This window comes from Apodemus sylvaticus, chromosome 17 (genome assembly GCF_947179515.1).
Source record: "Apodemus sylvaticus chromosome 17, mApoSyl1.1, whole genome shotgun sequence".
NCBI classification, from domain to species: Eukaryota; Metazoa; Chordata; class Mammalia; order Rodentia; family Muridae; genus Apodemus; species Apodemus sylvaticus.
In genome coordinates, this window is record NC_067488.1 from 46,983,979 (window position 1) to 47,006,361 (window position 22,383).

The window sequence follows — 22,383 nt, forward strand, 5'->3', positions numbered from 1 at the left end:
CAGTCAACCCTCAACTGTGGCTTTCTGGAGTTGCCCGCCTGTAGTGCATGCTAAGACGTCATGGCGCCAGGGAAGAAGATGTGAGGGCCAAGGTGCTGGTTGTTGCTCTGTGCCAGAATGCCCTGCACACAGTTGTCTCTCCTTCCTGTGACCTTGGCAAGAAGTCCGACCTTCCCCCTCTGCGGGTGGCATGGCCTCCACAGCTCCTGCCAAGCTCAGGGGGAGAAAGGAGGGGAACCAGGAGCTGCTGGCTCTGGTGCCCGAGCGTTCTGGCTCTGCTGCCCCTTGGCTGAGCTTAATTTTCTCCTTCCAGCTTGTCATTTGTAAAAGTGGGATATTAACAGACTCCATGCTGTAAGGACAGAATCGGTGGATGCGTGTAATGTGCTTAGCTCGTGTAGAGATGTGCTGGGTCACCAGCAGCAGCCAGAGCTGTGCCGTCGTGGCCATTATCACAGGGACACACCAGGGGCTGTACACCCTTATCTAGTGCTGTTGGCATGACTGACACACTCTCCCATAATACAGAAGTCTGGGGACAGGAGATGACCCCAGGGGGGGTCATAGAGGAAGCAGGGCTCTCCAGGGAAGACTGAGAACCTGGAGTGGACAGGCCTTCACTGGGGAGCAAAGGGTTAAATGGTGTTTGAGGACTAATCTGGAGGCTGTGACAGCACAGAAAGCCATCTAGCTCAATGCAGAGGGAGACACAGCCGCCCAGTTCTTGAGTGGAGAGGTGACCCTTACAGGAAGAGGCCATCTCTCCGTTGTCTGTGAACTCAGGGTTCTTGGGGTGCAGCTGGAGAGGTTGGCTGAACCTCATGCTAAGCGGCAGGCACCCAGGGAAGTAGGCAGGGGCCATTGTTTCCCCAGGGACAGTAGCCACCTCGAGAAAGTGTGGAACTTGGAGGTCCTCCAGACAGAGGTGCTTCCATGTACTGAGGCCGCAGAGGCTCAGTCAGTTCCAGACCCCCTGGGGCTGGCTCTCTGTAATGAAGGCCTACAGAGCCTGCAGAACAGGCTGGCCCTATACACAAAGGGCAGAAAGGGGTCAGGCGTACTCTGTGATGGGCCAAGGAAGCTTCGGAAAAGGCACAGCCCCCAAATAAGAACAGAAGCAGTCGCTACTCTTTTCTTCTCATTTTATTGAAAACTGTGGTGATATTGAGAAGTACCAGGCAATCCTGTCTTCTGTCTCCTGGAAAGACGATTGTCTGCTGGGCTCACAGCAGCCCAGCCCAGAGTGGCCAGCCCTGTGGGACAGTCCACTGTACCCTCACACCAGGGTATGGAATATGTCCACCTTCTCCCGGTACAGCTGATAGAACTGCTTGGCCAGACAGTGGAACGGGGCCTCATAATTATCCATCTCCTTCTGTAAGAGGTGAGAGGGGCGTGAGAGTTTAGTCTGGGGACGCAGGCGCCTGCTAGAGGCTTCCCTCCCATCCGGCTCCTGACACTTGGTGTGGGAGCATCTTCATGCTGTTTGGGCAGCTGCTGTCATGATGTGGATTTCATGGGGAGACTGAGATGGACGCACTGACAGCTGCGTGCCATGTGATGGGTGGGCATGCCGTGGGTCTGCGCTGAGGTCTCTCTGTGGAGCCATCCTTGCGGCCACTAGGGTTCTGTGTGGAGGACGTGACTATGAGTCCCCTTACTTAGCTCTGACAGGGGTCCAAAGGCCAAAGAAAGACAGCAGACAGATGTGTTATAGGAGAAGTCTGGCCACAGGCTGCCTCCTGGGCACAGCCGAGTCAGGAGAGGTGCAGCCTACAGTTCCCTACTCCATATACCAGACTGCAGAAGAGTCCTACTCACCCCAGAGACCAGGAAGGCCAGCGGGGCGCAAACAGGCTTATTGCAAAGGAATAAGCTGAGACTTCTGGGATGGCGCCAGATCCCAGCAAGAATGCATGGATCCTCCCATGGCGGGTGGGGCAGGGCGGGGAGTGGGGAAGGAGCAGAGCTGGCTCTCTGCGGGTGGTCTGACAGGAGTTTTCCTCATCCCTGACCCCTGGGGTGGCACCCACTGAGCTGAGTGAAAACCCTTGTTCTTCATGGCCAAAGGTGCCCAGAGGTTTCTTGGAGCTTGCCTTAGGCTGCATCTAAGAGGAGTCCATGGCGGGCCCTCCATGACGAGGTCAGAGGTCAGAGGTCAGAGGGGCTGCGGGGAGAAAGGATGCCTGGATGCCTGTGCATGCTCGGTGCCCTCCTGACACGGTGGCCTCTACTCATCTCAAATGTGGGGTCTGCTTTTTCTGTGTTCCAGTTCCACAAGTCTGTGGGGTTTTTTTGTTTGTTTGTTTTGTTTTGTTGTTGTTGTTTTTAAATTGGGCCCAATGTTGCAACACCATGGGACCCAACACAGGAGAGCCTGCCTCTCAGACTGCCTTTTTGTCTGTTTTATGAGATAAGGCCTCATGTAGCTTAGGCTGGCTTGGAACTCACAATAGTCAAGGCTGACTTTGGATTTCTAATCTTCCTGCCTCTACCTCTGGAATTCTGGGATTACAGGTATGTACCATGGTACTGGTGATCAAACTCAAGAGCGCCCTGCATGTTAGACAAGCGCTTTGCCACCTGAGGCACATTCCTTAGCTGCCAGGATCATCATTATCACCAGCATCATAATCATCACCATCACCACCACCACTTCATCATAGCATAAGCATCGCCATCATTACCCCCACCACCACCATCACCACCACCACCATCATCATTCTAAGATAGATTCTTGCCAGGACATCCAGGCTGACCTTGAATTCTTAATCTTCCCACCTCCGTCTCCCACGTGGTAGGATTGCAGGCACACAGCACCATACCGCCTGGGCATTTTAAAGAACAAAGTGGCGGACAGACAGAGCCTACCACACTGCAGACGGGAACTGCAGCTAAGAGCCTACAAGGGCCTGCCTGAAAGCTTTTCAGTGGCTGGCAAAGGCGCAGCCAGAAGAGGCACTAAAGTATCCCTGATGGAAATGGGGGGGAGGGAGATATCCCGGAAGTCAGTGTGGCCACACTTTGCGAAGGAGTGGATGAAGCCAAGAGGGTGGAGTGGCCCAGCTGGGCAGCGCACCCTGATCCCAGGCAGGTGACTGTTTTATGGTGTGGCCATAAAAAGGACAGAAGTGTACCGGGCCTGGGGGAAGCAGGCTGCTTGAACCCCACAGCCAAGGAGAAAGAAGTGCAGTCGGGGGAGGGGGGGAGTCGCTGAACCGGCTGGTGCTGAGGGAGGGCATGCTGCAAAGGTGGACAGGGCCCAGTGCCGAGAGCATGCTGGGCAAGGTGGGCAGTCTGCAGCCCAGTGGGCACCCGTGCACAGGACCCTCCTCAGTTCCCAATCAGGGGGCATCGCTGAACAGGGCGCAGTGCCCAGTGTACTGAGCAAGAAGGACAGTCTGCTGCCCAGGGAGCGGCTGTGCCAGGCTCCACACGGGCACACGAGCCTCTCGCTTCTGCTTGTGTGGCCGTTGTGTCGAGGCCACTCAATGTCACTGAACAGCTTCCCTCCCCCTCCCAACCAGAGTTTCCTCAAGCACCGGGTGGAGGGAAGGAGGCAGTGAGACCCTGTGGGAGGGTTTTCAGACAGAGTCAAAAGCTCTCCAAAGCACTAGCTGGGAGAACCCATCATAAAACGTAAGGAATTCAATGCCCAGGAGCCCCTGCAGACACCACGGAGCGCCTGGAAATAGATGGAAATTGAACCATTTTCCAAACGCATTAAGGGGGCCGCCAGCGACAGAAGCCCTTTTATCCAATGACTAATTATCATCTTGTGCGCAGTTTGGACACTGACAGAGGAGGCTGTTGGGAGACGATGTTTGGAGGAGGCTCAGACTAGCTCTTGGTTTGACCTAGAATTCTGTTGCCAAGCGCTCCCAAGCAGGTTCGCCGAGGAGTCAAGGGTTCGAACTCCTGGAAGATCTGACTTTGCAGGTGGACAGGGCTGCACTCTGTTCTTGATTCTATTGCTCCTTGACTGTGCACCGAGGGAGAACGCATGGCCTCCCCGAGTCCGTCTGCTAACTGAACAACAGAGACAGGAACAGCTGCCTTGTCAGGTTGCTGTGAGGCTGGAAACACAATCTTTGCAACACCAATCAAGCAGCAGGCCCTCGGCTGCCTGGGAGGGCACGCCTCCTCACAGAGACAAGGGCTTGGCTTGCACTTTATACTTATCCCACCTCAGTGAGAAACAGTGGATTTTAATTTGGGTTTTGAAAATCCTTTAAACTTTGTTCAAAGGAATCCTTTTTGGCTTTGTTGTGGGGTGAAGGGCTGGAGATGTCAAGGCATGAAGAGGTGTTTAGGAGCCAAAGGACCACGGAGGGGGGAGGAGGGGACAGACCTGGCAGCATCTCCAACCACGTCGTCGGGTTATGCTCCCTTTTTAATTACGGCTTTCTTAACCGAGCCGCCAGTGGTGCCCCTGTTAGCAGCAACTCAAGGGGGACTAGTTAACTCGCACAGTTAATACTGGGCACTCAACCGCAGCCTCTTCAAGCGGAATTTATGCACATCCTTCCCTCCCGACACCTGAGCGGAGCTGACCAGAAGCTTTGGGTGACTGACTGATGATGTGCTGGGGTGGGTTCTAATTTCTGGGGAATAGCGGGTGTTGGGGGAGGGGTGTGTGACTGAAGAAGGCAGAAGAGGGGGGATGGGGAGCTACTGCTAGAGCTGTTAGGGACACGGCTTGCTGCTTTCTCACAGGTGTGTAGCTCGACACAGCCGGGAGCCCTGTGTAGTGGGAGCTTTCTCATTTGAACTGATCCAGCACTGACTCGGAGACGGGTGACGCCCACCTCTGTACCAACTGCTGGCTCTGGGGTTTAGTAAGGAGTTAACAGTAAAAACCCTATAGTAAGGGATCGTTGTCTGTTTTAAAACACTAGCATGGTGAGTGTTTACTGGGCGCTAACTAGACTCATTCCTGGGCATGATGGACCCTAAGAGGCAGCTTCCTATCCCTGTATGAACAGTGAAGAGCCCACGGCCCCACAGTGGACACCCCATGCCCAGGGCAGCTTCCTATCCCTGTATGAACAGGTGAAGCGCCCGTGGCCCCACAGTGGACCCCATGCCCAGGGTCCCAGAGGCAGGTCGGCTTCTTGCCCTTGGAAGGCAGAGCCCCTGCCCTGGAAGCTAAGGCCTTGTCTGGGGAAGTGTGACACACAGGGACATTATGGATGTCCACGTCCACACCGCAACAGAGGGCTGGCTCGGGCGGCTCTGTGGGCATGACAGAGCCTGCAGCTGGAGGAGGTGACACGGAGAGTATGCACCACTCCCGCTGGCTTTTCTGGAAAGCCATATATATATATAGTTGGGTCTAAAGACCCTAAGGTGAGACCGCAAGGAACGTAGCCACTGCAGGCCAAACAGGACTCTCCAGCAATGCTCCTGAGGGAGGGCCGCGGCTGCTTACGAGACAGTGGTGTCTAGGCCACCCGCATGCCTGTGGTGGGAGGAGACGCAGGGCAGGGATCTGACAACTTTCAGGGTTTCAGATGTAAGAAGGCACTTCACCGAGCCACACAGCCCTGACGGCAGCTGCCCATCATTCTGAGTCTCCCACTGCAAGGTGGCTCTCAGGTCAAAAATGACACTAGATGCTCCTTTGGGTATGAGAAGAAGGTGGAGGTCCCGGGACTGGGTGCGCCCTGGTCATGTGGGCCTGGGGCTACTCTTTTTTTTTCTCACTTCAATGCTGAATTTGGAACTGGGGGACAATTCCTGTCTCACAGAACTACACGGTAGGCTCTGCTGAAACACCGTGTGACCTTCAGTAGCTCTCAGAGTGCAAGGGTCAGGGAAGTGGAAGGCCCCGCCCCATGCCCTCCCCCACATACTTCAAGGTCTTCCCAAGAGAGATGCACACAGCTTTGCCCAGGGTAGGCTGTCTGCACTGCTTCACAGTGCCACACAGAAGACTCTCATGATGACATACGCTGAGCAGAGACCCTGGGTAAAATGTGAGCATCGGTTCTAATTTAGATTTTTGCACCTGGTGGGCAGATCCACTTGACGCATCCCAGGTCATGATCAAACCTCCAGCACAGGCCCTTCCCCGCCCCCATGCCCCGTGGCTCGGAGGGTGGGGGTACTCACCACAGATGTCTCAAAGAATTCCAGGCCTTGACTCAGCGCCCATGCCTGGGCCTGAGCAGAATCCACTGTCTGTCGGCCAGCCAGGTCTGTCTTGGTTCCCACTAAAACACCTACTCAAAAGGAATAACCACAGTATTAGGTTTTGAGGTGGCAGGACGGGAGGTCGGCGGCAGAGAGGGGCGTGTGACACATCAAGTGATAGATGCTGCCCACTTGAGGTGGTATGTGCCAGCACAGAAGGTCCCCAAGGGCCACAGAAGACAGACTGTGCACCTGCAGTTCAGCTCAGAGCCGTTGTATGGCTTCAAAATATATCTTTATTCATCACCTCCTTTAGGCTGTGAGCACCAGGCAGGCCTGGACCAAGGCTAGAGGAGCATTTGTGCTAATTCTCATCTTGTGGAGCCAACATCGGACGTGGTCATTAATGCTAATCTCGGGCCTGGGCTCGGAGTCAGGGACTCAGGTAATTGAGCTCCGTTCCCAGCTGCCTCGGCTGCGCTAATTTCTCAGCCCGTCTCTGGAGGCCGCTTTCCCTGGCCTCTAATGAGGAGAATTTGTTGATCTCACACAGGGATGAGAAAGAAACTGATTTAAAGCGTGCAGGAGTGGCACCCGGGATGGAATGTGACTTTTGCCCGGCGTACTGGGGAAAATGAGGGATCCTTCCCTGGAGTCAGCTTTCTGGAAACATCCATCCGGAACACAGCCCCGCCCTTCTTGTTATCTCAGCCCTCTCAGCTCTGCCTGGCGGGTGGCACCGGCTCCCCACCCCCAGGCTCGGGGAGGAGGTTTTCAAGACCACTTAGAGGCTGAGCAAGGACACAGAGGTCAGAAAGTCAGGGATTCAGGCCCCTGTTCTGTTTCCATAGGGGCTTGCAACAGTGACCTGAGGCCCTTGAGTTGAAGGACAGAGGTGGAGTTGGAAAAAGGCCCATCCACAGCTGATACCTGGGAGGGAGACGCCCGACGTCTGAGACCGGACCTTCTCCAGCCACTTGGTACAGCTGACGAAGGACTGCTCATTGGTCACATCGTAGACGAGACACAGGGCGTTGGGATTTTCCCACTAAGCAAGAGACAGGAGAAGCCTGTTTCAAGGATGTGACAGGGGCTCTTGTGATGGGGATGGGGAGTCGGGAGAGAACATGGGCCTTCGAGGAGGCGGGTAAGGGAGGGGTGTGGGCTGAGAAACTACCCCACCCACAGATGGCCACAGGTCACCACAGATGAAGGGAGGCCAGGTGCAGTGGCACTCATGAGGGACAAACAAGGGAAAGAGGAGCTTGAGCCTGGGTTGGGGGAAGATGGCAGAGGCTGGCAGGCACCCCTCGTCAGGAGCTGCCTGAGAGTCACTGAGATGTCCAGTGAGTGAGGCTGTCTGGGAGAGTCTCACTCTGTAGCTGAAGCCAACAGCTCAGAGAGGATGCTGACTGGCCCCCTGTGACAGGCTCCAGGGGCAGCCAGGCTGGGCAGGACAGGGCTGTTTGCCACCCAGAAGCTCTCTTTTGTCTGTCTTGATTCTACTAACTCATGCACCACAGTTCTTTTGGGAACCCATCATTACTACGAGGCTATGGTATTCTCCCAAAGTGCAGGCTGCAAAGGGCACACCTTCCTCCACTGCCTAGCCTGTGGATCTTCTTCATAAGGGTGGGCTTTTCAAAAACTTGGGGACACTTTGTCTTCTTGTATGGTGTTGCCATCAACCTAATGCATACACCACCACACCTGGAGGGGGTTCTGTCACCCAGTGAAGAGCCAGGATTCCAAGCTGAAGGCTGTTGGCCTAGAGGATGGACTCTGAGTTCCTAAAGGTCCTGCCACCTGCCCCTGATGAGGTCACAAGATGCCCCTGCCTGGGCTGTAACCCCTCCGTCTGAAGCACAGACATTGGGAACCACTGCCCCATACAAGTAGGCCCTGTTTTGTTAGGGTTATCAGTGACCTTGTGGGGCCTGCAGAGTCCTATCTTCTAGTCTCCTTAGAAGGCCAGCCCAGCAGAATATGCTCAGTGCCATGTGTGACCCCCCTTGGTGTGGTAGAAAGGGCAGAGCCCCATTTCTGACTCTAGGCCTCCTTAGAGGGGAAGGGATCAGAGGTCCTGTCCTGGGAGGCTGGGGAGAGCTGCTATTAAAATCAGCAGGCTGGGGGCGGGCAGCTACAAGGACTGACCAACTTCATGGCTCCTGGCACGTTCTGGAGCTGGGGCTGACCATGACAGATAAGAAGGAACATCTATATTTGCCATGTGGCTCAGAGCCCCAGTAGGAGGGATACTCTTAAAGGATCCTGCCTGGCCACTCCCAGGGCATCCCCACGGGACGTGCCACAGGGGCAAGGGGTTGGGCAGAAGTGGGTGCTGAGGGGGAAAACATCAACAACACACATATCAATACGCTACTTGCCAACTTATCCAGCATTTCGGAGAACAGCTCCTTGCCGGCCGAGTCAAAAATGAAGAGCTCCTGGGGCCAGAAAAACTCGTGTCAGAGAGAACTCGGGAAGAGTCAGGCCAAGGTTCCCACTCGGCTGGGGGCACACGAGGCTTGCGTGTAGACCGAGTGCACGTGCCCGTGCCCATGGCTGCCTTCACACATGCGCTACCCTCCTCCGAGGCCCCAGAGAGATGGCGAGAACAGTCCGGAGCACCCAAGAGGCAGAGGAATAGCTTCCGTCTACCTGGTGTGACCTGGGTGGCAGGTGGTTCACCCTTCCCAACCTGAAGCACAAAAATGGCGGGGGTGGGGTGGGGGTGGGCAGACTGCCCCCCTGGCAAGACAGAACGCTAAGCAGGCTGGCGAGTGTTCTGGTGTCCAAAAGGCCGCTCTGTGCTTTATTAACCAAATGGACTCTCAGATCGGCTAACAACTCTTGATAAAGGAGGTCACCTAGGAGGCCTGGGGAAGGTGCTTAAAGTAGGACAGCCTGTCACTGCTCTGAGGCAGTGAACATGTGCTCTGTACACAGAGTTCCGAGCCTTCCCTGCCCAGGTGGAGACCCCCCTCCCCAAATACTGCTGCTTGCTTGAAACTCCCTCAGAGATCCCTGGGCCTCATGCTGGTGCCCACCTCCTGCCTGGCTCTAAGGCCTGGTGGGCAGCACTGCCTGCTCCATGGTCTGGCCCTGTATAGTGTGGTTCCTGTCTCAGCCTTTCCTGTGGCACTGGGGACTTCTGTGACTTTATTTTTGCTCAGAGGTCTCCTTAAGCATCTGATGAATGCCACAGACCCTGTCTCCCTGGGATCGCCCAGACGAACATGACATGATGCTGTGACAAACATGACATGCACGATGCCAGTCTCCCTCAAGAGCTGTGGGAGTCTTTGGAGGGATCCGGTTAAGAACTCAGAAAAAAGATAACGAGTTCTTTTTGGCGAGGCCTGCTGCATCCCAATCCTGTCCCCATACCCCAGTCCCTCCCTTGAAGGTTCCCTGTATCCATGTTCCATGACTCCATTACCCTTGCAGTGAGGGAAACCTAGCCTACAGGAGCAGCCCCAAGTGCCCTCACCACTTACCACACTGTCATTTGTGTCAAGAACTGGCACTGTCTTCACCACCAAATCCACTCCGGTTGTCTGCGGGGAACAACAAGATCACAGGCCTTAGGGGGCCCCCACATGGGGGCAATCAGAATGAGGCAAGTGCCCATCCATCTCCTCGAAGGGGGCATTCCCAGCCCAAGCAGAAGTCAGAGGCCGTGAGAGCCTTCTAATCCCCATAGTGAGAATTTTGATTTCTTTAAAAATACAGATAAGCTTTGTTCTTTTTCTTTTTTGCTTGTTTTTGTTTTTTGATTTTATCCCAGTTGTGGGATATGGGGCTGCTTCAGTCTGTCCTCAGTAGATGACTATGATTTGCCTCGTGCTCTGGCGGGGGTGTGATTTTGCCAGCTGAAGATAGTTTACATTTGGAATTCTGGGGACTCTTCAGAGGGTATAAAAATGCCAGAACCTGAGAGGAGGCTGCTGCTCCCTCTGCTCCTGCTTGCTGATGTCCTGACAAAGGACTCACTTCAAGGAACTTGATGGTCCTAATCAACAGGAAGTAGTCTAACGATAGTGACTCACCCTTTCCCCTCTGACCTCCTTTCTCTCCTGTTTAGTCTTGGGGGCTTGGAAGGGATAAGAGTGGAGAAGGGCGGAAGGGAAAAGAATCCAGTAAAGTAACCAAAATTGCGGTTACAAGTCCCTGCCCTCCACTGTTCCTAGCAACCATGTGCTATCCTGGTTGGTCCCTTACTGGTGGCCAGTGTAGGCTGGATCTCCATGTGGCCATTTCTTCTCAGCCTCTTAGGGCATCATCTAGGGACCTTACCAAGTCACCCTCTCATGGTTAACTGCCACATTTCATTACATAGTGAATGTAGAGAGTCCCCAGGTGGGCGGCCCAGCTCACCAGAGTGTAGTTCTTCTGGAAATGGGCCCCGTCGCTGCGGAACATCTGCACCAGGGCTGTCTTGCCTACAGCTGGGTCTCCTGAGGCCAGAGTAGAAGAAAAGTCACCGCTTGGACCCCATCTGACATGAGAACCTCCTCCTGCTCTAGAGTGCTTGCCTCGAAACCAGAAACTCTGTTGAGTTTTCAGAGCAAATGTCTGCAGCTCTCATGGGAAGCAGAAAGGTTGCCCACAGGGCAACAGGTCCGGGAAACCCCATCTTTAATGAATATCTAGGCCAGAGAACGTTTCTGTAAACCCCATAGCCTCATCAACTAGAAGAATGACCCAAGGTAACGGTAACAGGAGTGAAGGCGGCTCCCAAGCCCTGGCAGCAGAAGTTCTGTTTTTCCACCAAAGTGCACCCTGTGGGGAAAGCTGTCGCTTTCAAACTCCAATTCAGCTAGGGTCTGACCTGCAAAAGGGGAGCAGCAACTCGTGACCCCACCTGGCTGAGCCACTGCCTGCTCCCTCATCTGGGCAGGCAGGCAGGAAGTCAAGAGGCTGTGCTCCCTGAGAGAAATCTCATTTTCAAGTGATGGACTCCAACTTCACCTGCTAGGTGAGCACTGAGCTGCCAGACTTACACCCCACGCAAACCCCACCCCACATCTCCAGTCATTTCCAATGGTCTCTGCCGGCTGGGCCCTTCCCTCTCTTTCTTCAACAAACAGCATCAGGAACCCACACATTAGAAACAAAAGTTTCTTGTCAGTTTTCAGGCCCAGGTCAGATCTGAGTCTTTTCCACAATAGGAGGGAGTGGTCTCACATAGAGTTCATGCCGGGTCGTCATGGGGACAGCTCAGGGTGCCTTGCTCTCTCCACTGTCCCACTTGACCTCCTCTGACCTTCAGGTATCTTTCCGGCCTTGAGAGTAGGATGTTGACTCTCAGTCCACTGCCCAGGTGTTTTCAGGACACCTGCTTTCTCATGTTCCTGACCCTCAGACACGTGACCATGACGACCACCACCACCATCACCACTACCACCACCATCGCCACCACTGCTGCCGCCACCACCACCACCACCGCTACCACCACCGCTACCACCACCATCACCACCACTACTGCCACCGCCACCACCACCACCACCACCACCACCATCGCCACTACTGCTGCCACCACCACCACCACCACCACCACCACCACCATCACTGCTACCGCCACTACCACCACCACCACCACCACCACCACCATCGCCACTACTGCTGCCACCACCACCACCACCACCACCATCACTGCTACCACCACCACCACCACCATCGCCACCACCACCACCACCATCACCGCTACCACCACCATCACCACCACCACCACCACCACCATCACCGCTACCACTACCACCACCACCATCGCCACCACCGCCACCATCGCCACCACTGCTGCCACCACCACCACCACCACAACCACCATCACCGCTACCACTACCACCGCCACCATCGCCACCACCGCCACCATCGCCACCACTGCTGCCACCACCACCACCACCACCACAACCACCACCACCACCACCACCACCACCGCTGCTGCCACCAACATCCATTCCGTGTTTCTTGATTCCCAGCACTTGGAACAAGCTCTGTCTTCTGTCTGCTTCACAGTGGCTCCCTCTGCCTGACTTCTCCCACCTGCACTCTTCCTGTATGAGACAATTACAGGACTGCTATGGTGTCTCCATGTCTGTGCGAGGGCGGAGTGAGCCATTCAGGACTTGGTTTCCTGCTGGTGCTTCTTAGAAGGGAACAGCCACGGGCCACGCTCTCCTCACAAGCTCTTCACTCTCATTCTGTCCCTCCCGTGCTGTGCTGTCACCCTCCCTCCCCCCCCCCCCCCACACACACACACTGAGGTCACAGATGAGGACAGCCAGGCTCGCAGAAGCTAGGGAACTATCTGAGATTTTAATACTGCCTTGCTTCACCAGGCCGGTCCGGCTGACTACCCCAAATACCACCTTCAGGCTCTTTTCACTATGGCCTCTCAGGGTTTGCGGGTCCCACCTGCCCCAGGGCACACGGCCCAGCATTTCCTTCTCCATGCTTGCCTTGATGACCCCCTCCCCACTCCAGAATGGGAGTCAAGTCACTACCATCCTGACACCCATTCTGTTCCTCAACCTGGGAGGAAATTGGCTTTTTCTCCCTGGGAGATTCCCCACAGATTGACTTTGCTAATTTTGTGAATCTTTCTGCTGCCTGCCAGTCACTGAGGCTGGCAGCGGGACTCCTGTGTGGGCTGCGAGGAGGGATCTGAGCGGGGAGAGGCAGGGGAACTGATAAACACACTCTAGGAGCAACAGCATGACAAGCGGAAAGCCAAACAGCACAGCTGAGGAGCAGAGCATCCGAGGGAGCACGGGAAACCTCGAGAGCCTGCGAGCCCACGTGGTTGCTGGGTGGAGGGGTTCGCCGGAGCCGGAGCAAGGGCTGGAAGACGGGACTGCGGTGGGAGGCTACTCATGACCTCATAACTAACTGCCAAGTCCAGTGGCTACTCCTGGGCTCTCACTAGCGAACCCTCTAGATGGGAAGGTAGCCTGCAGCAATCCCCAACTGCCCCCCCTCCCCGCGCCACCCATCGTGTGGTTGTGGGGACCCTGCAAGGCTCTATTTTGTCGCCGTTGCCTGCTCCTCTGCTCCCCCCACCCCAATGTGTAAACCCTCTTCAGTTTCCCAAAGGTGGGCACTGCTGGGGTCTGTCCTCCCTGCTCTGATTCTGCCTCTTCTGCCCTAGCTAGCCCCTCCACCTCATTAGTTTGGGCCTCGAGGAGAGGGGTCTGCTACTCCCAGAGCCCTGGCTTCTACCATTCCTTGACCCTTGCTGCTCTAGGCGGGTTCCTTCCCAAGCTGGCTGTGTTTCCAGCCCTTGTGGAGGCTTCCACTGTCTTCTGCCGTTTGCTTGTCCATGGCCACGTCTCAACACAGACCTGAGTGATTTCTCCATCTACCGCCTGCTCATCACGACGCTGTGGACCTAGCCTCGCTGTCTGAGGATATGATGGCCACCTCCTCCCCCCCTCTCCTGTTGTCTTCTTCCTTGTCCTTCTGGCTCTGGCCAGCCTCTCAAGCCTACGCTTTGGGCTTTTGCCCCACTACCCAAGGCCGCCCCAGGAGCTCACACATCATCTGCAGAGCTGGAAGCCCCCTCTTTGGGCTTCTCTCTGCCCAGCCCTGGAGGTGGTGATCCCCCCACCTGACTACCCCAGTGCCCCTACATGACGGTCACTCATGTAGAGTGTAGTTGTCACCAGGACAGGGGCCTCACATCTGTCCTGAATGCAGAAAAGGACTGGCCTGCACCTGGCTCTGGAGCTGGGCTGAGTCCCCCTTGCCAGAAGAAACAGGTCCTGGTGTCAACGTGGCATGTGGTGACATGGCCCTAGTGTGGCTGAACTGAGTGCTGTCCTACCAGGCATTGTCCCTCCCCAGATTGTCCCTGCACCTAGCTCAGTGGCCTCCTTCCAGGTCTGCACCACTGCTGTGTGTCTCTGCGCCTGCAGGCTGCAGGCTGACTCCCGACTCTCACGGTCGGGAACTGATTCTGTCTTTAACTGTCCCTGACTCCCAAGCCCAGCTCAGCCTCACCAGAGAGGCAGTCAGAGAACAGAATGGCCGTGAGTTCTCTCACTCACCCACCACACACACCTACAGCTCTTCCAGTCAGGTCCCAGGCGACCACTACAACCGTCTCCAGCTGTCCCTTAGAGAAAATCTGGACGGGTATGCCTGTTCTCCCCCCAGCTCCCCAACCACTCCTCTTTCCAATCTGAGTCTGGATCCTGTCCTTTCTCTCTGGGCAAAGCTCAACTGGCTTTCTGTGTGGCCTCCGAGGTCACCTGCCCTTCTGCTGTCTTCACCAGGGTGGCTATCATATCAGGATCATATAATCAGACAGGGTGCTATGGCTACACTCCAGGGGGGTGTGGCCACTGTCCCCATACCACTAGACAGATGGGCATCCCCAAAATGCCAGACTCCAGTGCCACCCTAGCTGTGTGTTAAGTAACTGTGCCACTTAACTCCTCCTGCCCACTTTGCTACATCTGTAAGATAGGCTAGCAGCTTCTGTGAAGGCCCCACTGCAAAGGGTTGCCAGAGTTAATGAATCAGTGTGTCCCATGTCTGGTGCACACTGCTGTTGGTTCAATAAATAAAACACAGTTGCCTGTCAACTGTGCCCCCTCTCTTTCCATCTCAAGCCAAAGAAGCGACAGCTGTGCCTGAGGCACTCGGCAAAGTCTGACACTCGAAGGGCCCCACGATTCACACTTGCACATCTGGGATCTTCTTGGTGGGGGTGCTGGGCCAACTGCAGCTTACATGGTGACTCAACATAGTAGATGCTCAATAAACATCTGCTGAGTGACTATGTGTGGACTGGTGATTATGTGAGAGAACACGTGGGCCTATGAGGGGTGAGAAGAAAAAGCTAGGGGAAGGGTGTGTGTATGTGTGTGTGTGTGTGTGTGGAGAGAGAGAGAGAGAGAGAAAGAGAGAGAGAGAGAGAGAGGGAGGGGGAGGGCACGCATGCGCAGAGACTAAGAATCTGAATATAGTTCCATTGGAGGCTCCCAAGGGGAAACATCCTGGAGGCCTTAAGCAGAAGCTGTAGACTGAGGACCAGGCTGGAGTGGAGGTCAGGAGCAGCTAATGACTCTGGTTGGGGCTGGAATCATGTGACGGGCACAGTGCCAGGAGGACTGGGGTCAAGCAGATTACCTGGGTCTGGATCACACAGCACTGCAGCTCTGCTGTGTGACCGAGGACAAATGTCTTCACTGCCCTGGGCCTTGCTCGACTTGTCTTACATGAGGACTGACTGGTGACTGTGAGCATTTGGCCAGGAGACTGTGAGGGTGTGACACGGGGCCAGCACATAGCCAAGCCTAAGGAGAGGGGCTCACCACAGGAGCTCCTCGAGAGCTAACCAGCCAAGGAGGAGCTAGCGGAGAGCAGCAGGCAGAACCGCCCACTTAAAATGAAATTTAACTTTAAAAAAAAAATGTCCCCAACTTACCCATGCAGAAGCTGGACACTGTCCAAAGCAACAGAACTGGGCAAGGACTGACTGCTTTTGTTACACCACACTGCCTTCCCTGGCACCCTGAGAACTACAGACTCTCTGCAGAGACAGGCTTCCTTCGCAGCACTAGGGTCTGAGTGACAGCCCGCACTCATCTCTCTGCATGACACTTTCATTTTCAAATTAGTAAAGTCATTACAGGTACTGTCCCCCCCCCCCCGCCCCACCCTCCTCATTCTTACTCTTTAGGATAAAGATCAAAAGACACCCCCATTGCTAATCTTTTGAAGAAGCATGGAAGGCACAAGTCTCTGGACATGCCTGTAAGAAGTGTCTAGCTTAGGTTAAGGTGGGAAGGTCCGCCCCCAAAGGTGATGGCACCCTACAGGCTGGAGCCCCTGACTGAATAAAAGGGAGAAGGGGAACTGAGGGCCAGTGCTCCACTTCCTGACTGTTGATGCGACATGGCCAGCCTGTCTCCCAGTCTTGCCACCATGCCTCGCCACCCCCCCCCCCCATGATGGACAGTCCTCTGGACCTATAAGCACAATAAACTCCCTATTTCCTGTCCAGTATATTGTCACAACAAGGAGTGGCCAAGACTTCTGACCCACAGGCAGAAGTCAGGTGGATCTGGGGATGGGGTGTTCGACCTCCACTGAGGGGGTTCACCCTTGGCAACACCACTCAGTGCCCCAGTCACGTCAGGATCACACGGAAGCTATCCGTGTGTGCTGTGGCAAGGAGGTTAAATGAAATACCTCCAAATGACACTGGCATGCAGTGTCGACACAGTAGACACACGTGCTCTGCCACACGTGCTCTGCCATTAACCAGGCTACAAGCTAAACGTAGTATAGGCTTCCAAATGTTCAGTCTGGCTCAAGGCAAGCCCACGGGTGTGAGCACCACGAACTCACTCTGCACATATCTATATAACACTCCTGCACGCTCTACAAGTTGGGCAGGTCATTTCCATGTCAGTCAACAATAATATGCTTCTTACTTCAGGGGAAACTCCAAGTTCAGGTTCTCAGCTGCACCGTGCCGTAATCCATGCCCCACCCACGCCCATCTTCCTGACATCAGAGGGAGTGGGACCAGCAACGCTGACCACCCCTGACTCTGGGGTTCAGTTCATGCTTGTACTGAAATATTTGCTCAAGTTTGTAAGTCTACCTGGTGAAGGTGATTTCAAAATATGGGAGGGAGACCGGGGACACAGCTGCATCCGCAAATGTGCCCTAGGGGAGGGGCGGTGTCGTGTCGTGATCCCCCACGCCCCGCGCGCCTTCTAGAATCTGCTGTTGTTCAACTACAGCCATTCTTAAGGGAGACAGACAGTGGACGCGACCATGAACCAAAACTACCTGAGTTAGGACGGCTAGGGCTCTGGGGACCACGCCTTAAAACACATTTAGCACTCACCTGCTAGGATGCATTTGGCAGCTAGCTTCACCATAGTAACCAGCTACTACCGGGGTGGGGATGGAGCGCTGAAAAGGGGTTAGGATTCGGGGACAGCTGACCCCAGGGCCTGAGGCCGTATTGGAGTGATGGATGGTGGCCCGGGTGCTAGGGTTGGGTGCACAGGGGGCCCCAGGCCCCAGGCAGCCTGCAGTGGTGCCGGTGGGGCGGGACAGAACCCGTTCCAAGCCCAGCCTCGGATGCGGACGAAGAAGAGTTGGGACACAACCACTGTTCTTCTGGTCCCAAGAGTCGCGCCAAACAGGCTCCTGGCAACCATCGTCAACCCGCCTCCTCCCTCCATATTGTCCTCTGATTGGTTGCTATCAAATGCTCGGAGACTCCAGACATCCAATAACAGAAGGAGGCGGGGAAAACCCGTCTCCCTTCGCCCGGACAAAACCGAGAGGTTTCTACTCTTTAACTGCTCTCAGCTTGGCCAATGGCTTTAGACGATGTCAATCACCGTCCAAGGGCACCGCCTTGCGTCGTTGGCGAAGCCGCCCAACCCGGAAGCGGCTGGAGGTGGGGATTAAGGGGACTTTCTGATTGGCCAGAGCATGGTTTGAACCATCTGTACTACACCCCGTCTTCCTGGGAATGGGTTCGCCCACACGGAGAGAGGGGGTTGGGGGGAAACGCTGCCGCTGGAATGACGCCTGCGCAGTAAAGGAAGCTGCGGTCGCAGGTTCTCGATGTTCTTGGTACCTTTCCCAGACCCCAGGTGCAACGAACATTCACAGACCTAACCTTTGCTTCATGGCCAGAACCAAAATACTATCTTTAAAGCCCGAGCATGTTATGAACCTTAAAAACTGAAACAGCGGGGAGGAAGAATGCAACGTTGAGCAATGAGGAAGAAGCTAACTGTGTGGATGAAACAGGAAGGCCCTGCTTGCTTGCACAGCAAGCAACTGAGGACAGCTCCCTTGCTGGGCACCTTCCGGAGGTGGGAAAAGAGGAGGAATATTCACAAAGAAACAAAAAATATTTGGATAGAGACCTTAGTCCTGATGGAAACTCATACAGTATATGCATATGTAAATGTATATCACTTTATGGTACGTATCAGTTAAACTAAACTAAAATATAAAATCTAAAATAGGCCTAATTCGACATAATGCCGCACTGGATGGGAGGACGGGCCTACCTTGTTGAGCGGATTTGTGCTTTCCTCTCAGTTGACTTCCTCCATTATGAATGAAAGGAAGCCGTCCTGGTGTCGCCCTTCATGAGGGAGGGGTGGGTAAATGCCACCTGACTTTCCTGGGAGCCCCTCTTGCTTTGTCACTAAATGAGATATGGCTGGGCAAGGCGCGTAACCTCTAGACCTCTGAAATAGACAGAAACCCACTCATAGGAAAAGGAAGTAGGCCCGTGCATTGGGGGTTCATTACTGTAACAAAACACCTGAGAGAAACTGTTTAAAAGCAGAAAGGTTTAGTTTGGCCATTTGGTTGAACATCATAACAATAGCAGAATATAAACATATAGCCACTTCCGGTAGAGAGAGGAAGGAAGGGTTCCCAGGATATGCTGCACCCCAAAGTCCCCCTCTCTTTCAACTAGGTTTCATTTCCCAGGACCCAGTCACCTCTCAGTAGCTCATCACTTTAGGTACCTGTGATGGTTTGTATATGCTCGGCTCAGGGAGTGGCACTACTAGAAGGTGTGGCCCTGTTGGAGCAAGTGTGTCAGTGTGGGCATGGGCTTTAAGACTCTCATCCTAGCTGATTGGGAGCCATTGTTCTGCTAGCAGACTGCAGATGAAGATGTAGAACTCTCAACTCCTCCAGCGCCATGCCTGCCTGGACGCCGCCATGCCTTGATGATAATGGACTGAACCTCTGAACCTGTAAGCTTGCCCCCAATTAAATATTGTCCTTTATAAGAGTTGCCTTGGTCATGGTGTCTGTTCACAGCAGTAAACCGAACTAAGACAGTCTCCATCAAGGGATCAGTAGTCCGCTGATGAAATCAGAGCTCCATCACTTCCCCTAAAAGCCTTAGATCTGATCACCCCTGCTCTGCGAGCCAGGCTCTCGACACACAAGTCTTTGGGGTGCAGTGGGGTGCATGTCCACCATGCTGGGTCAGCACTGCTGCTGTAGGTTGGCCAGGGGGAGTTCTCCACCCCACTGCTGCCTTCTCGCTTTGACTGGGTCCTAGGATTCTGATCGATCGTGAGCACTTGGAGAGGGACTGTCTCTCTGGGAAGATGCCTGTGTCAGGAGGAACTGTTGGAGCTAATGGTGCCTCAGAGTTAGTTCCCCTAGGAGCCCTTGTCTATGCTTCTGGGACAAACCCCTGTAATCTGATTGGTTTGCCACACTGGGCATGGGCAGGGTTTCTCTGGTCTGTCTATCCTGTCTGTCCTGTCTGGATGAAGAGGTGTTTCTCTGGAAAAGTCAGGTGGCGCCTTCTATGAGGAATTCATCCCATAGGGTGGAGAGTGGGGGTGCGGAACCCAAGCCCCGCTGGGAGGCAGGAGACTGAGAAGACTGTCTATAGATATCTGGAATCTGTGTTGGGTAAGGGAAGATTTAGGGCAGGAGCACAGTTGCCCTCATGCTGTGCCATGAGCTCCCCGGGCACCCAGGCGATTTCAATGGACACTAACCTGCAAATAGCCATTCTCAGGCAGTCCCGGGGCTGCTGTATTTTTCCTTGAGAGTGTTCCTACCCCAGGGCCTTTACAAGTAAGGTTCCTAGCATGGCTGCAGGGTTCTGTCCCTCATGACCTTCAGCTCGAAGCTCCAGTGACATGTCCCTAGCAGTCCATCTCTGGGCATTCAATGGGAAGACTTTCTTTCCATCTGACGGCTTGTGACCTTGATTTCCTGTACTATCTTCCTGGCCTTGGCCACCAGTGGAAAGGATATGCCATGGTGCTTTGCAGAATTCTCCACTTGGCCAGGCGGTGGTGGTGCATGCCTGTAATCCCAGCACTTAGGAGGCAGAGGCAGGCGGATTTCTGAGTTCGAGGCCAGCCTGGTCTACAGAGTGAGTTCTAGGACAGCCAGGACTATACAGAGAAACCCTGTCTTGAAAAACCAAAAAAAAACCAAACAAAAACAGAACAAAACAAAAAAGAATTCTCCACTTAAAGGTCAGCTTCGTGAGAAGAGGCACTTAATAGCTTTTGGTCATTGGCGTCTAGGACAGTCTCCAGCATGGTAAGACACCGGGGGGCGGGGGTGGGGGATGAATCTCATGGGGTTTACCCTTATGGTAATATGATAAACACGAGTTGTTTTATTTATTCTTTATTGTCGGTGGTATTGGGACTTGAATCCAGGGCCCTGTGCCCACTAGGCAAGGGCTCCACTAGGCCATGTCCGCAGTCAACAAGGACCAGTTCCCACGCCAGTTCTCACACAGGTATTGCCAGTGGGAGGGGTGCAGCCATCGTGCAGATGTGGGGAGTTTGCTCCCGGCTCCTCCCTCTCCCCTGACTGCACTCTGAGTGTGAGCTGAATTCTCTGCTGAAGAGGAAGGGTTGGCAGCAGCGACAGTGCTGCTTCCAAAGCTGGAGGTGGGGCTGTGGGTGCTGACAGCGAAGGGGACACTGCTTCTTCGCATGGAGGGCTTTGCTTGAGAGGGGGTCACAGAGGCAGCTGCTGACATGTTGTTCCCAGGGACTTTGGGATCATTCTGGGGTCCTGAGACTCCTGACAGCGTGGACAGCAGCATGCGTGAGCTGCAGTACAAAGCCATGTGGTGACTTCGGTCACACTCTGTGCAGAAGGCCCGGGCTGCTCAGATCCACTGCATAGCCTAGGCTCCTCCATCCTCACACTGTGGTCCTCCCGCCCTCTGTCTGGATGACATTAGGGGTCCATGCACCCACATAGTGTTGTAGCAAGATTGTTGGGTACAAAAGCGATGGTTGGGGGAGTCGTACCTTGTAGAGTTTAGACTGCGCCTCGGGAGGAATGATTTCCGGGAATTAAGACTCAATCACTCTGGTGCATGCAGGTCCGAGCCAGTGCTGAGCAGAGAAGGAGGGAACCTTGTGGGTCTTGTGAATGCGGGTCACTAAAGCAGAGCTGGGCCGCAGCCTCACGCAGACCCTGCCCCCAAGGAGACCCTGGGCCAGGTTGTGCCAGGCTTCTCCTGGGCATGGCTGATACCCTAATGGGGGGGCGCTTTTTGCTTGGGGGTGGGGAGCTACTATGTGCTAGGATCTCTGACCTACTAGCTACCCAAATCACCATACCTCTGTAGACAACAACAAAATGTCTCTAGACATTGCCAAATGTCCCCTTGGGGGAGGGGTGCGACCAAACTTTTCCATGCACAGAAACTGCTCACTTAGAAAAGGCTACTGGTTTAAAATGGAAATCCTGAGGACCACACTGCTTAGGTCTGAAAATCACCCCTCCCCTCCCTCCCTCTCTCCCTCCCTCCCTCCCTCCCTCCCTCCCTCCCTCCCTCCCTCCCTCCCTCCCTCCCCTCCACCTCTGCCTGTCTCTCTGGTCCCAGTAGCTCAGTATTTGGCCTACCTGTTCCCATGACAGAACATAGATGTGTAGCAGGAAAACTCATAAACACCGGCTCTGATGCACAGCCTGGGACACGCTGGGTCTCCTGGGGGGCTGCCTGAGGCTGCAGCCGTGCTCTGCATTACAATCGGCTGTAAGGCAAGGCACCACATCTGGTGCGAAGGTTCCTGTGGCAATGACCTTTGAGGTTTGTGTGCCTGGCACCCGTGTGGGCCCACTTGATTGTGCCTCTGCTGGTGCAGTGCTTGGCAGTGGACATCTCAATAAAGAGCAGAGGCTGCAGGACTGACTCACCTCCCGCGTGCTCTGAATGCAAAGTGGGAGCGCCCATAGCTGTGGGTCCTGCCTGCTGGGCAGGCTGCCATATGCTGATTTGGTCAGCAGGGGGCAGCAGTCGCCGGGGGAAAACACCAGCCACAGGCAGGCGCCAAGGGCTCTTGACTTTTCCAGATCTTTGGAGTTTCTTTTACTTAAAGTTGAGTCAGTCACCCCAGGCTTTCTTTAACAGCCCTTTGACAGCTCCTCTGTGAAAGCCCAGACATGCTCTTCCAGAACGTTTTATGTTCAGTGTGTCTTGTCCTTTCCTGGGTGGGGGAGAGTCTAGGAGCGTGGTGGTGGGCAGATAACTCAATTGGCTTTCCCTGGAGGCGCCAGCTTGGATGTCTACCCCGGATCCTGTGCTGTGCTCACTAAGTTTGTGTCACTATGTTCAGAGGGCTCAAACAGCACAGACATTTCCGTTTGTCAGCGGCCAAACTCCGCTACAACAAAGTAACCTCTCCTGAAGTGTGTTTCTTTCTTCTTCCTTTTGTGATACCCTCACACTCCACAATG

General features: G+C 54.6%; 1 protein-coding gene across 1 annotated transcript; it reads right to left on the reverse strand.

Annotated features, from left to right (window-relative positions):
• Positions 1 to 1,125: 1,125 nt before the first annotated feature.
• Ift27 (intraflagellar transport 27) lies at positions 1,126 to 17,330 on the reverse strand. The gene is made up of 7 exons (XM_052161353.1): positions 17,006 to 17,330; positions 10,516 to 10,595; positions 9,636 to 9,695; positions 8,523 to 8,582; positions 7,066 to 7,183; positions 6,115 to 6,224; positions 1,126 to 1,375 (listed from the first exon to the last, which is right to left on the reverse strand). Exons 1-7 carry the CDS (start codon positions 17,037 to 17,039, stop codon positions 1,277 to 1,279), a joined length of 561 nt encoding a protein of 186 aa, XP_052017313.1. The 5' UTR covers positions 17,040 to 17,330; the 3' UTR covers positions 1,126 to 1,276.
• Between the last annotated feature and the right edge of the window lie 5,053 nt (positions 17,331 to 22,383).